The sequence below is a fragment of the Ovis canadensis genome, chromosome 12 (assembly GCF_042477335.2).
Source record: "Ovis canadensis isolate MfBH-ARS-UI-01 breed Bighorn chromosome 12, ARS-UI_OviCan_v2, whole genome shotgun sequence".
NCBI classification, from domain to species: Eukaryota; Metazoa; Chordata; class Mammalia; order Artiodactyla; family Bovidae; genus Ovis; species Ovis canadensis.
Window position 1 is genome coordinate 86,984,245 of NC_091256.1, and position 13,377 is coordinate 86,997,621.

At 40.9% G+C, this 13,377-nt stretch overlaps 1 protein-coding gene across 1 annotated transcript in view; it reads right to left on the reverse strand.

Annotated features, from left to right (window-relative positions):
- The window catches only part of ZBTB41 (zinc finger and BTB domain containing 41), a 40,374-nt gene extending 27,853 nt beyond the window's left edge, over window positions 1-12,521 (reverse strand). The window contains exons 1-3 of the mRNA XM_069544985.1: window positions 12,034-12,521; window positions 10,158-11,397; window positions 475-682 (exon numbers count right to left, since the gene is read on the reverse strand). Coding sequence (XP_069401086.1) covers window positions 475-682; window positions 10,158-11,280 — 1,331 coding nt within the window. The 5' untranslated portion in view covers window positions 11,281-11,397; window positions 12,034-12,521. The remainder of the gene's footprint in view (window positions 1-474; window positions 683-10,157; window positions 11,398-12,033) is intronic.
- Between the last annotated feature and the right edge of the window lie 856 nt (window positions 12,522-13,377).

The window sequence follows — 13,377 nt, forward strand, 5'->3', positions numbered from 1 at the left end:
CATTTTAAATATATTCAGGAACCTATCTATTCACAGAGAATCTTCAAGGCAACTCACTTGACTTTAGTCCCTAGTTCAGTAAATTTAATTTCTCATTATAAATATAAATATTCTCTCACAAATTTTTATATACTAAAGACAAAGCTGAGCATGAGGAATAAGTTTTCTGGAGTTGTATAATCATATACATTGAAAATATACTTGTCAAAACCCAAGACATAAAACCAAGGATAATAAAAATGTGGTTTCTTAAATTTCTAGAATATAGATTGTTGTTGTTGTTTCAACCTCAAAAAGCTTAATCTCACAAGTATGAACTAATATTTGCTGTTCTTTTCTTAAAAAATTTGTCATCTAGAAAATTTTAAGCAGTGAAAGGAGTGGAAACAAGCACTCCGTAGGTGTGTTTAGCTCACTACATATTTAAATGAGAAGGCACATTAGAATCTACTATGGAAGCAAGATCATACTTGCCTCTTAACATGCTTGGCTAAAGTCTTCTTGCTTGCATGAAGTTTATTACAGTAAGGGCACTTGTGCTCCTTCTTATGAAATTCTGTTTCATTACTGTGCTTCTTTCTGTGAACAGTTAGGTTAGACTTTGTCGAATAGCGCTGGTGGCAAATATCACACTCAAAGGGCTTCTCACCTGTGTGAACACGTGTGTGGCTCTCATATTTCCCTATGAAGAGACAGAAATGAAAATTAAGCTCAGTACCGTTACTACACAGTGACTGAAATTAGACAGTGGAATAAAATCTCATGATAAACAGCATATTTAATAGACACAAACTGAAAGGAACCTACAGATTAGCAGACTTTTTAAAAAATGTCACAAAAGGCAACATAATATATTATATAGCTCATATATTTTCATCTCTCTTCCCATAGAAGGAAATCTGGAAAGGGTACCACAAATCTAGCATTACTCAACAAAATTTACACTACAGCCCATTCATACAAGACTTCTCCAGCTTATTAAGACATTAGGACACAAGCGCATCACCTGGACTGACTGCATGCTTAACATAAATTTACTAAGGCCCACATACTTAAGTAATAAAGAAAAGTAAGAAAATGACAAAATGAGCAGGTATAATGCAGACACCTGGAGGCATATTAATGTGAGATCTGTATTATATCCTGAATATAATGTCCTAAATTATAGGACCTAACAACCTAAATGTCCATTAACAGATGAATGGATAAAAAAGATGTTGTATGTATATATACGTGTATACACACACACACATATATATATGATGGAATATTGCCCGCCCATTAAAAATGGTGAAATACTGCCATTTGCAGAAACATGGATGGACCCTGAGATTATCATACCAAGTCAAAGTAAGTCAAATATGACAAAGTCACCTATGACAGGTGAATATAAAAAATAATAAAGTTATTTACAAACAGAAACAGACTCACACACATAACAAACCTATCATGGAAAATAATTTATATAAAACTGAGTAACTTTGTTGTACACCTGAAGCTAACACAATATTGTAAATCAAATATAGTTCAATAAAAAAAAAATTGAAAAAAATAAATTTTAACACAGCTTGTCCAAAAAGAAAAGTGACAATTTAAAAATGAAATAAAAGGACACATTTTGGCTTAATTTTTATTTATATTCCTACTTATGATAGTGGTGGTGTGTTTAGTTGCCAAGTTATGTCTGACTCTTTGCAACCCCATTGACTGTAGCCCGCCAGGCTCCTCTGTCTGCAGCATTCTCCAGACTAGAATACTGGAGTGGGGTGCCATTTTCTTCTCCAGGGGATCTTCCGGATCCAGGGATGGAATCTGCGTCTCGTGCACTGGCAGGCAGCTTCTTTACCACTGAGCCACCTTATACTAAAAGCCTGCCTTTTACATCATTATTCAGAATATACAATTTCACATTATAGAGGCAGACCAGTATCAACGGTAGGGGCAGAGACCCTGGATCCAGGCACCTGGACATGAATCACAACACTTTAAATTGCAGGCTATGTGACCTTGGACAAGTAACCTTTCTCAAATCTTTCTTATTTGAAAAAATAATAGTGGCATAATGAAAATATGCAAAAATAAAAATGGAATGATAGTATTTACTTCAGAGGATTACTGTAATAATAAATCAGTTAATACACATAAGACACTACTGTTTCCTAACCCACTATAAGCTCTATCAGTTAATGCTGGCTATGATTATTATTCTGTAATCAAAGCTGTGACTATGCACATCTAGTAGCATAAAACGGAAATTTTAACTAAGAATACTTTTGAGTGAAAGGCAACAGAAATAAGAAAAGACATCAATATGAAGAGTAATTTTCTATGATAAGCTTAGCTTTGCTTTGTCCTGAAAAAATATATATACATAAATTTTTCTTCAGGTGAAAGCTAATAGGCAAATAACATTTCACCCACATATTTTTACATAAAAAAATATGTAAGTCGTACATGTATCATGGAGATTAGATAAAAAACAAAATATTCTACGGCCATGAGGAAGAAAGATAATCATAATTATTTGTCTACATTCACCAATTTATTACATGCATCTAAATACAATTTTTGGAGTACAATTGCTTTATGAGGTTGTGTCAGTTTCTGCTGTACAGCAGTGTGAATCAGCTGTATGTCTACACCTGTCCCCTCCCTCGTGGACCTCTCCTCCACCATCCCATCCCTCCAGGTCATCACAGAGCACCACGCTGAGCTCCCAGTGCTACACTGCAGGTCTCCACCGCTATCTAATGTACACACGGGAGTGTACGTATGTCACTTGCCTCCCAAATCCACCCTCCCCTTCCCAGCCACCCCAGGGCCCACAAGTCTGTTCTCTATGTCTGTCTCTATTTCTGCCCTGCAAATAGGTTCATCTGTACCATTTTTCTAGATCCCACACACATGCATTAATATATGTTATTTTTCTCTGACTTACTTCACTCTGTATGACAGACTCTAGGTCCATCCACATCACTCCAAATGACCCAATTTTGCTCCTGTTTACGGCTGAGTAATATTCCACTGTACATATATACCACATCTTCTTTATCTATTCATCTGTTGATGGACATTTAGACACACCATGTTCTTGGATTAGAAGAATCAATATTGTAAAAATGACCATACTACCCAAAGCAATCTACAGATTCAACACAATCCCTATCAAACTATCAATGGCATTTTTCACAGAACTAGATCAAAAAGTTTTACTTAGTATAGAAACACAAAAGACCCCAAATAGCCAAAGCAATCTTGAGAAAGAAAACCAGAGCGGGAGCAATCAGGCTTCCTGACTTCAGACTACATTACAAAGCTAAAGTAATCAAAACAGTATCGTACTGGCACAAAAACAGAAATATAGATGAGTGGAACATGATAGGAAGTCCAGCAACAAAGCCAAGTACCTATGGTCCCCTAGTCTTTGACAAAGATGGCAAGAATATACAATGTAGAAAAGGCAGCCTCTTCAATAAGCGGTGCTGGGAAAACTGGACATGTAACAGAGAGAAATTAGAACACTTCCTAACACCATATACAAAAATAAACTCAAAATGGATTAAAGACCTAATGCAAGGCCAGACACTGCAAAACTCTTTGAGGAAAACATAGGGAGAACAACACTCTTTGACATAAATCACGGCAAGATCCTTTTTGACCCATCTCCTAGAGTAATGAGAATAAAAACAAAAATAAACGAATGGGACTTAATTAAACTTAAATATGATTAAATTTAATAAACACAGAGAGTATTATCTAAAAATTAATTGCACTGCACTTACATAAGAATACTGAAGAAAGGGAATCAAGGTATTTCCCTTAATGTAAGGGGGGAGGATAACATTATAAGCAAAGAAAAACCAAGATATGATAAAAAATCCACAAGGTATTTAAGCACAGACCATACGATGATCTATGCATCTTTTGCTTCTCTGGTGGCTTTGACAGTAAAGAATCTGCTTATAACACAGGAGACTATGGTTCCATCCCTGGGTGAGGAAGATGTCCTAGAGAAGAGAATGGCTACCCATTCCAGTATTCTTGTCTGGAGAATTCCACGAACAGAGGAGCCTTCGTGACCATGGGGTCACAAAGAGTTGGACCCAACTGAGCAACTGAACATACACATACATATTAATATGCATATAGCATAATTATGTATGTCTAACCTTGAACTATCCAAAAAAAGTTGGAAAAGCATGTATTTTTATTATTTTTTTGCAGGATATAACCAGAATAATACTGCTATAACATAATTTCTTGGGGGAAGTGTTTTTTGAGTTGATTTTAATCTTTCTCTATTATAATACAGCATGCTTGAATTATCCTCCAATTAAATTAATTAATTAAAAAAATATAGCATGCTTGTACTGGATTCCAAAATACTTTTTACACATTTATTGGATACCAGAAAAGGTACAGAATCCAAACATTAGCAATATGTACTAATAACCCACAATTTTAATTTGGCAAAGATAGGTGTCATTTTATGGAATTAAAACAAAAAAGTCTTCCATGATTGTATAAGTTTTCACGTTTCACATTTTTCATAAGCTTGCTTTTTAAATTATGTAAATGATGAATCAAGAGTATACAATATGATTTTTAAATGACTAAGTTACAAGTGATTTTCGGAATGGGACTATTCCTACCAGGGGATTGACTGCATACTTAGCACAGTCTCAGAACTGAAAGCTAACTTAACCTCCTATTACTAAAGTCTCCTGATTTTTACCCAAGTGAATGGGAAGAGCAACTTAAAAATCTCACATTATAAGAAAAATCTTCCCAAAACCTTTTATTTTCTATGAAAATACCTCTGTTGGGAAGATGTTAAATTAACAATTAGTAGAATTTCCCTTTATTTAGAGTCAAGAAAGTCTTGCTTGCAAATTAAGTTATATTTAGTTGAATAATAAAGCCATTAAGTGGCAGTTACAGATCAAAACTACTTCTGATTGTTAAACTTCCATTTGCCTATAGACCAGAAGACTTAACACGATTTAACCCCCTAAAAAGAAAACTGTTTTAAAATAAATTCAGTAAAGTCCAAAGACACCTATGAAAATACATAAATTTGAATAATTTACTGTAACAATCAGAATCTCTAAAATAAAAAACTTTTCTATTATGTCAACTCAAATGTATGCACAGAGGCACTGTAGGGTATGTTATCTGCATGGCTTTGAATTTCTGAACAACAAGAGACAGCTTCCGAGGGAACGCTGAACCACAAAGTCAGGTAAATGTACAATGAAATCCCAGGTTTAAATCAACTGGTAGGGTTGTTGAGGGTAGGAGTTCTTGCATAAACACAGACAACAAATCTCTCTTTCTTTTCTTATTGGGTGGGGGGAATTCAATAATAATGTATAAATCAAGTGTTTACTTCAAGGTTATCAAATAGTTTCCATCAAAAAAACCCTCAGTGTTCCTTCACAGAATACTAAATTATGCCCAACCATTCTTGATCTCCAATAGAAAATACATAATATTAAGAAATTTCATCCACAGCATTTCTCTGACTGAATCCCAATATGAATTATGTTCCAAATTGGGAGATATAGAATACACATATTTACACATAACTTGACCTTGGGTTTCATTCCAAACGGGTCATGGTAAATTATTATCAGATTTCATGTGGAGCTTTTTCAAAGAGAAACATCACCAAATTAGCTCATTATATATCTCATACGCCAAATCTTAAATTATACCTCAAATTTATCCATTTGGCATGGCATGAAGAACACTTCACTAAAGTAGAGAAGTATGCCGTAAGTCAAAATGCTTCCCTATTCAGAACCAACTGGAATCTGTCAGGATAGTCTTAAATAAGTCACATTTTTTTAAAAGCTACAAAATATTTTCTGCTTCTAGAAGAGATCAAATTTAATCTAAGGAAAGCACAGAAAAGACAAATCATCCAAAATTTTTTTCTCTCACCCCTATCTGTCATCTTTTCCCCATCTGATTTTTGCCTTTTCACCCCTAGGTTTTCAGTTTAAGGGGGGAAAGGTCAAAGGACTCTTATCTGCATGAGAATGGGCAGAGAGGAGGACAGCTGGAGCCTCAGGATAGCACACTGGATCAGGAGTCTGCTTCTGAGCATCTATGAAACACATCAAAAAAGGTAAAAGATCCAAAGTGAGAGAATCAAATCAGTAAACTACATATGGTTCCAGAGCTTATTAGTTACCTCTCATAAACCCACTCTGAAACCGCAAGTTAAAGGCTTCTTACAAGTCAGATGTCAATCTTTCACCCTAGTTCAATTGAACAGGAACTTACTGAAAACTTACTCATTTTAAATGACCCGAGCTTTCATCAAGGATACTAACCAAAAGTAACAGACACTTTCCAGCTCACAATGTGATGAGGCAGGAAAATAACAACCAAAATCCTAGGTGGACATTTTAAAAACCTCCTAAAGAAATGTGGGTGATACAAGGGTTATTGGAAAGTAGCCCTGGAAGTGTTTTAAGAATAAAGAGGACTTCTGATAGAGATGATACAGGAGGACACTGAAGAATCACAGGTCTTCTCCATCTGCCTGTTCTTTTCATTCTACCCGTCACCAGTCCACTGAAGCCTGTAGCTCTGATCCACCCTGTCCCGCATCCCATTCCCAATGCTGCTCATCCTTCTCGCCCAAGCCTGAAATAACCCTCTGCTCTTTCCAACTTCCTTCTCTTCCCTGAAGCCAGTCTACCTTTCTAAAATGCCTATGGCGGTCATTTCCTCTGTTTTCTCAACTTTTTATCGCTTACTGGATTAAAAACTCCTCTGCACTACATACAAACTACTCAAAACATGACCTCTGCTCACTTGCCAATCCTCATCTCTCATCATTTTCATTACGCCTACTTGCCCACCCTGACAGAGAAGGCAATGGCACCCAACTCCAGTACTCTTGCCTGGAAAATCCCATGGACGGAGGAGTCTGGTAAGGCTACAGTCCATGGGGTCGCAAAGAGTTGGACACAACTGAACAACTTCACTTTCACTTTTCATTTTTATGCATTGGAGAAGGAAATGGCAACCCACTCCAGTGTTCTTACCTGGAGAATCCCAGGGACTGGGGAGCCTGGTGAGCTGCCATCTATGGGGTCGCAGAGTCGGACACGACTGAAGCGACTGGGCGGCAGCAGCAGCAGCCCACCCTGAAATCACTCTAGTTTTAGCAATTTCCAGAACATAACTACCTTAAAGTCTTTGTACTTGTTGGTCCTTCTGCCTTGCAAGCTCCTCCCTTTCTTATGTTCTCAGCTCAAATGCTACCTGCTCCATGAAATCTTTCCCGATTCCCCTAAGCGTCTGTCCCTGTCCTGGTAAGATTATCTTTCTTATAATATAACTGTGTTTTTGCATGTACTCATTAATCTCTAAGATTCTTGATGACAAAGAACATATCACTTCATATTTGTTTAGTGTCTGGCATAGTACAGACATTCAAAAACTATATTAATGATGAATACGAGCAGCTAGCATTCACTGCACACCTCGATTTCACAGCATTGTAATTTCATACTGTATTCACACAACTTTCACAAAGACTATCCTATTCAACCCTCATAGCAACCCCCATGAGAAGGTGCTATTAACACCGTCCATTCTATCTGTGAGGAGACAAAAGTACACACAGGTGAAGTAACTCACATAAGACCTGGATGCAAAAACGCAGGCAGTCTGACATCGCCACAGCTCATATCAACGCTTCGTAACCAGTATGATAAAATCATAATCTCAATCTCTTCTCTTTCTCTGCACAGGGGAGAAGTCAGCAGCCCCAGTGAGGCTAAGCAAAAGAGGGGTTCAATAAGAGGGGTTCAATAAGAGGGGGATAATATAAAACACATCCAGAAAGGAGGCTGGAAATAAGCTGACAATGTGATCTATTGATACCCACATTTATCTGATTATCTGAACTAACCTTAGTTCAAAAAGCTGCAAAATGCCTTCTTTTTAGTACATCAAGACCTTAACTTATGCAGTATTTCCCCAAATAGTGTGCACAGAACTCTAGTTTCCCGGGAGTTTCCAAATGTCCCGTGATAAAGTTATCTGAGAAAATGCCAGGTTAAATAAAATTAACAGGTTTCTTTGCTAGAGAATTTGAGAGTGTTAATAGAGATTGAGTATCGTCTTCCTTTTCTTACCTGAACCCAGAATCCCTTGCTCACAATGCATCCCATAGGCCCAGTGTTGGATACAAGAGTCTGATATCTATCTGCTGGACCCACAATGCCACTGGCAGACTGACTCTGCTCTCACACATCTCAAATCAAATTAGGCCAAATTAAGGAAATGGCAACCCATTCCAGTATCCTTGCCGGGAAAAATCCCATGACCAGAGGAGCCTGGCGGGCTACAGTTCACGGGGTGGCAAGGAGCTGGACACGACTGAGCACGACTGAGAACAAGGCATGATATAGGAAGCGTGTGCTAAGAGTAAAGTCTAAAAAGGCAGAATCAACTGGAAAGATGAAACTTTGTCAGTTATCTCAATTCAAGAATGTTCTTCTGTTCCCTATAATGCTCACAGTACGAGTCCACAGCTCCACAAGAACATTTACCAGCCTTAGTTTAACAAGCTACTTGTCTCCAACTGACTAGTTGCTCAAAAAAAGTTACTCTATTCATTTGTACAGAACTTTAAACACACTAAAAAGAGCAATGAACAATTATTAAGTTGGACTGTCAAAAGCATTCTAATGTAGAGAAAAATATTCAAAGGCATAAAAAAGCAAAAAAAGGGCACCTACTGCTTACACTGCTTACATAATTTACACTGTTGAGTATTTTGAGAGCAAACCAATACCTTATTTAACCAATTTCCTCCTAACTCAATAACGTCAGTGAGTGAAGTGAAGTTGCTCAGTCATGTCTGACTCTTTGCCACCCCATGGACTGAAGCCTGTCAGGCTTCTCTGTCCATGGGATTTTCCAGGCAAGAATACGGCAAGAATACTGGAGTGGGTCGCCTTTCCTTCTCCAGGGGATCTTCCTAACCAGGTATCAAACCTGGGTCTCCAGCACTGCAGCCAGACTCTACCATCTGACCCACTAGGGACACATGGGGATATATTAAATGTGTAAGTAATTTTACAAGGTTAAATAATACTTATCTGCTTCTTTTATCATTCTATGTGGTAAAATACAGTCCCCAATTTCATAACTCTCATTTATATGTAAATAGGTGAATTGCTGCAATTTTAAAGTTCACATTATAAAGTCCATATAAGACACCTCCAAAAATTACTTTACTAGCAAGTAAGCTCTCCTGAAATTAAATATTCACTGACTGCCTGCAATGCAAGAGACCCAGGTTCGATCCCTGGGCTGGGAAGATCCCCAGAGAAGGGAATGGCAACCCACTCCAGGTATTCCTCCCTGGAGAATTCCATGAACAGAGGAGCCTGGTGGGCTACAGTCCATGAGGTCGGAGAGAGTCAGACACAAATGAGCAACTAATACTTTCCCTTTCATATGCTTTTCACTTTCATATCACTTTTCATATGCTTTTCCAATAAAGAAAATATTGATTTATTCATTATTATAATAACCCAAGAATTCTATTAGGACCCTTCCTAAAGTCTCTGCCTACAGAATGAAGGCATTTATTACATTTAGTAATTTAGTTTTATCCGTAACTATTCTTAATCTGAAACATCCCAGTTCTAAACAGTACTGGATACTGGAAAAGTGACTATATTTATGACTCACATATTACCACGCTCAAGGGGAAACAGTACAGGAATTATTAAATTACATACAATATGGCCTATTTCAATTTTCTATGATGACTCAAAAATAGCACTTAAATTAGCATATAAATCAAAATGCTATATTCATAATTATTGGCACTCTGGAATTTTCCATACTAAACACAGGAACTAATGATCTGTCACCTACTGCCAGGACATGAGGAAGAGAAAATAAAAGGTAATATAAATACTTAATTCCTGAATCACAATAAATTTATAATAACAGGATAAAGTACAGATCAAAAATCAAATACCCTCCATACTTTTCAAAAGTTATTTTCAAAGTTTAGTTTTTAATTATCACCTTTAAAGTATCCATGAAAAGTAAATTATTAGAGACAAGAAACATGCTTTCTTATTAGAGACAAGAAACAAGCTTTTCTTTCTTACCTATGCGGTCAAATGTCTTATCGCATTTGGGACACTGCAATATTTTTTTGTTACTGTTCTGAATGATTACAGGGGTTAACCCCTCATGAATGCTTCCGACAGAATCACCGGCCTCCGGCTCCTCTTCTGCATCATTCTGATCTTTTTCACTCTGTTCTTCAATGTCAGAATATTCATCTGACATTTCCTCTTCTAGCTCATCTTCTTCAGCATTATATTCACTTCCGGGATCCTCAGAATCATTTCTGTCTGACTTTTCCTTATCAAAACTGTCTTGATTTAAATTGTCTGACCCATCACCACTTTCTTGCTCATCATCACTGGTGTCCTCAAACTTAACAGGGCACTTTCGATTCCGTTTTGATCTTCTTGTGGAAAAACTTCTCTCCAGCATTTTTAACCCATGTTTTTTCCCTAATAAAAGGGACCTATGGGTTTTCGACAAATGATTCTCTAAAGACTTCTTATAACAAAAATGTCTACTACAGAATTTACACTGATGATTACTTGATAGTCTTCCAGTTAATTCACTTAGTGTTTCTTCTGGTGATGACTTTTCCGTTAGCTCAGACTGAAAAGTGGCAACATTTTCATTATTTAGCAGCTTAACTGCATCTATAATATCTAGAAATTTTGCAGCCTCTAAAACAAGAGGGATTTCATATTTGTATACAAAAAATTCTGATGTGTAAAGAAATTCAAGCAAATGCTGAAAAACGGAGTGCGTTACGTGATCCAGGGTGACAACATCCGTGCTCGGATTTTTGCTCAAACATGCATGGAAATAACTACTGCCAACAGCAACGACAACTTTATGAGCGCTAAATTCTTTTCCTTCTACTATGATAAGTAAGTCACAGAAAGACGGTTGCTTCTGCCTGTCATCATTCAAATACTTCAGCAAGTTCTTATTGTACTGCAAAGAACTCAGAAGTTTCCTCTGATCCGGGGAGGGAGGAAGTTCCTGATAACAGCGTAGGGTTTCAGGAGCGGGTCTTTCTGTGGAATGAGTGTAGGTTACTTGGTCACAGTCCTCTACAACATTTCCTTCCGGGGAATCTTTATGGTAGCCTAGATGGATCTTCTCGTCAAGATGTGAAGTAACCTTTCTCCTCTTCTTCATTGCAGTACAACGGTTTCAGAACAAGAAACTTCATAAGTGTCTTGAGGGATTTATGAAGGAAAACAGGATTGTCTGGGATCACAGCTTCTGGAGGGGCGTGCCCGAGGGTTGCATGGTCTGTGAAGAAGAGAGTAGAACCACGTAAAACAACTCCACGGCCCAGCCATCCTAAATCCCTCGCGGTACTGTCAACAAATTCTTCCTAAATGAGAAGTAAATTATGACAAAGTCACCGCTTCCACGCATTCTTGGCTGAGATTTTAGGGCGGAGAACGAGGAGGGCCGGGTTAGAAAAAGCCAACAAAAGAATAATTTTGAAGGAGGCAGGGCACACCTTGCAGGCCCTATTCCCGAACGGAGTAGCGGGAAAGCGGGCAGAAGTGGAGGCTTCCCCGAGCCTGCCGCGGGGCAGGTCGAGGCAGCCACCTTCGCGATGCAAGGGCGCCGGGGCGCTGACACTCAAGCCGTCGCGGCCACGGAACCCACGTTCCCTCCCCCTCCCCGCCACCCATTAACACGTTTCCCCGGGACGGTGAGGAGCACCTCATCCTGGCCGGCGAGCGTCCAAAGGACGGAGGCGCCCGGCGGGACTGCCCTGGGAGCGTCGCGAAGACGAGGTCGGGGTCACCCGGGGGACGGTCGCCAGAGCAGAGACTCCCCGGGCCCCCGCCGGGCCGAGACCGCGCCACCGACGGCGACCCCCCGCCGCCCGCCCACCCGCTCCCAGCGCGGACGCCCCGCGTGTCCATTTACCCGGGAACGCAGGGCTCCCCGCTGGCTCCCGGCCGCCAAGCTCCACTCCGGGCGCGCTCGCTCCGGCGCCGAGACACTTCCGGGTTCAGCCCCCGGCCCCGCCCGCCTTTCCCCTGCCGTCGCCCCGCCGCCGCCGCCGCCGCCGCCGCCGCGGCCACCGAACACGTCAGCCGCGCGCAGCCTCGCTGCCGCCCGACAGCCCCCAGCGCGCGGCCTTGCGCATGTGCGCGCGCTCCCCCTCCCCGCGCATGCTCCGTGATGCCCCCGCGCTCGGGCGACCCCAGCGACGACAGCCCGAGTCCGTTAGTCCGGGTTTTCGCGGCGGTTCAGTGGCCGCTGTGACCGAGCCAGTCCGACCCTGGGGGATAGCCTTGCGGGGACCGGCGGAGGAGAAGACGAGGCGGAGTTGCGGAGGCCTGGGCGGGGGCACCGCGGCGCGAGCGGACGGCGTCCTCCCGGCCTGGGGCGGTTGGCGGCGGCCCCTCAGCGGCAGGCGACAGCGTCTCCGCCTACGCCGCCCCGCGTCGGAAGAACCCAACCGGACGCAGCTAACGCAGTTGCTCCTAAAATTAGTGTTTGACTTCTAACTGTCCACAGAAAACACTGAAAATTGTACACATAAGCATACAGCTGGTAGGACAGGAAAGAAACCTGAAACGAGAAAAGGTCCACAGGCTAACTTTGGGGGCCAGTGCCCGGGATTGTGCGTTTGGAGCGCAGTCCCTGGTGGTGCCGGGATGGCTTCCCTGAAGACTACACGTTTACCGGGTAGTCCTAGTCGTGTGGTTTTCCAGACACTGGGGAAATGAGGCAGAGGCTGACGCCGAACTGGATGGGTGAGCAGCTCGGGGAACCCATTCCATGTTCCCCTGTGGATGGACCTGATAGAGAAAAGTTATTCCTGACACTTGTTAACGGTAAGGCAAACTTCGTTCAGTAGGTTCTGTCCTGTGGGGGAGAGAATGGGCTCAATTCCAGGCAAGGAATAGTGGGAATTTGCAGCCCAGGAGCTGCCTGAGGGTGGCGGGCATGTCAGTGGATGAGAACTGCCAAGACATAACGCGGGGTGTTGGGGGATTTTGGCTAAACTGAACCAACAGGATTCTGGTTGAAGGCAGGTGGGATTGGTCACACATCACCTGGTGGGATGGGATTGGGGAAGAGGTTAAGGAACCATGTATCAGATATAGAGGGTGGGGTATTCCGGCTAAACTGACCTAGCAGGATAATTGAAGAGTGCAGAGACAAATACAGAAGCTCAAAGCCAGAATCTAACTGAGAAGGGAGTTTAAAGGAGCCTGATTAAAATTTGGTCAAGGAGAATCTTGGAGACGGCAATGGCAA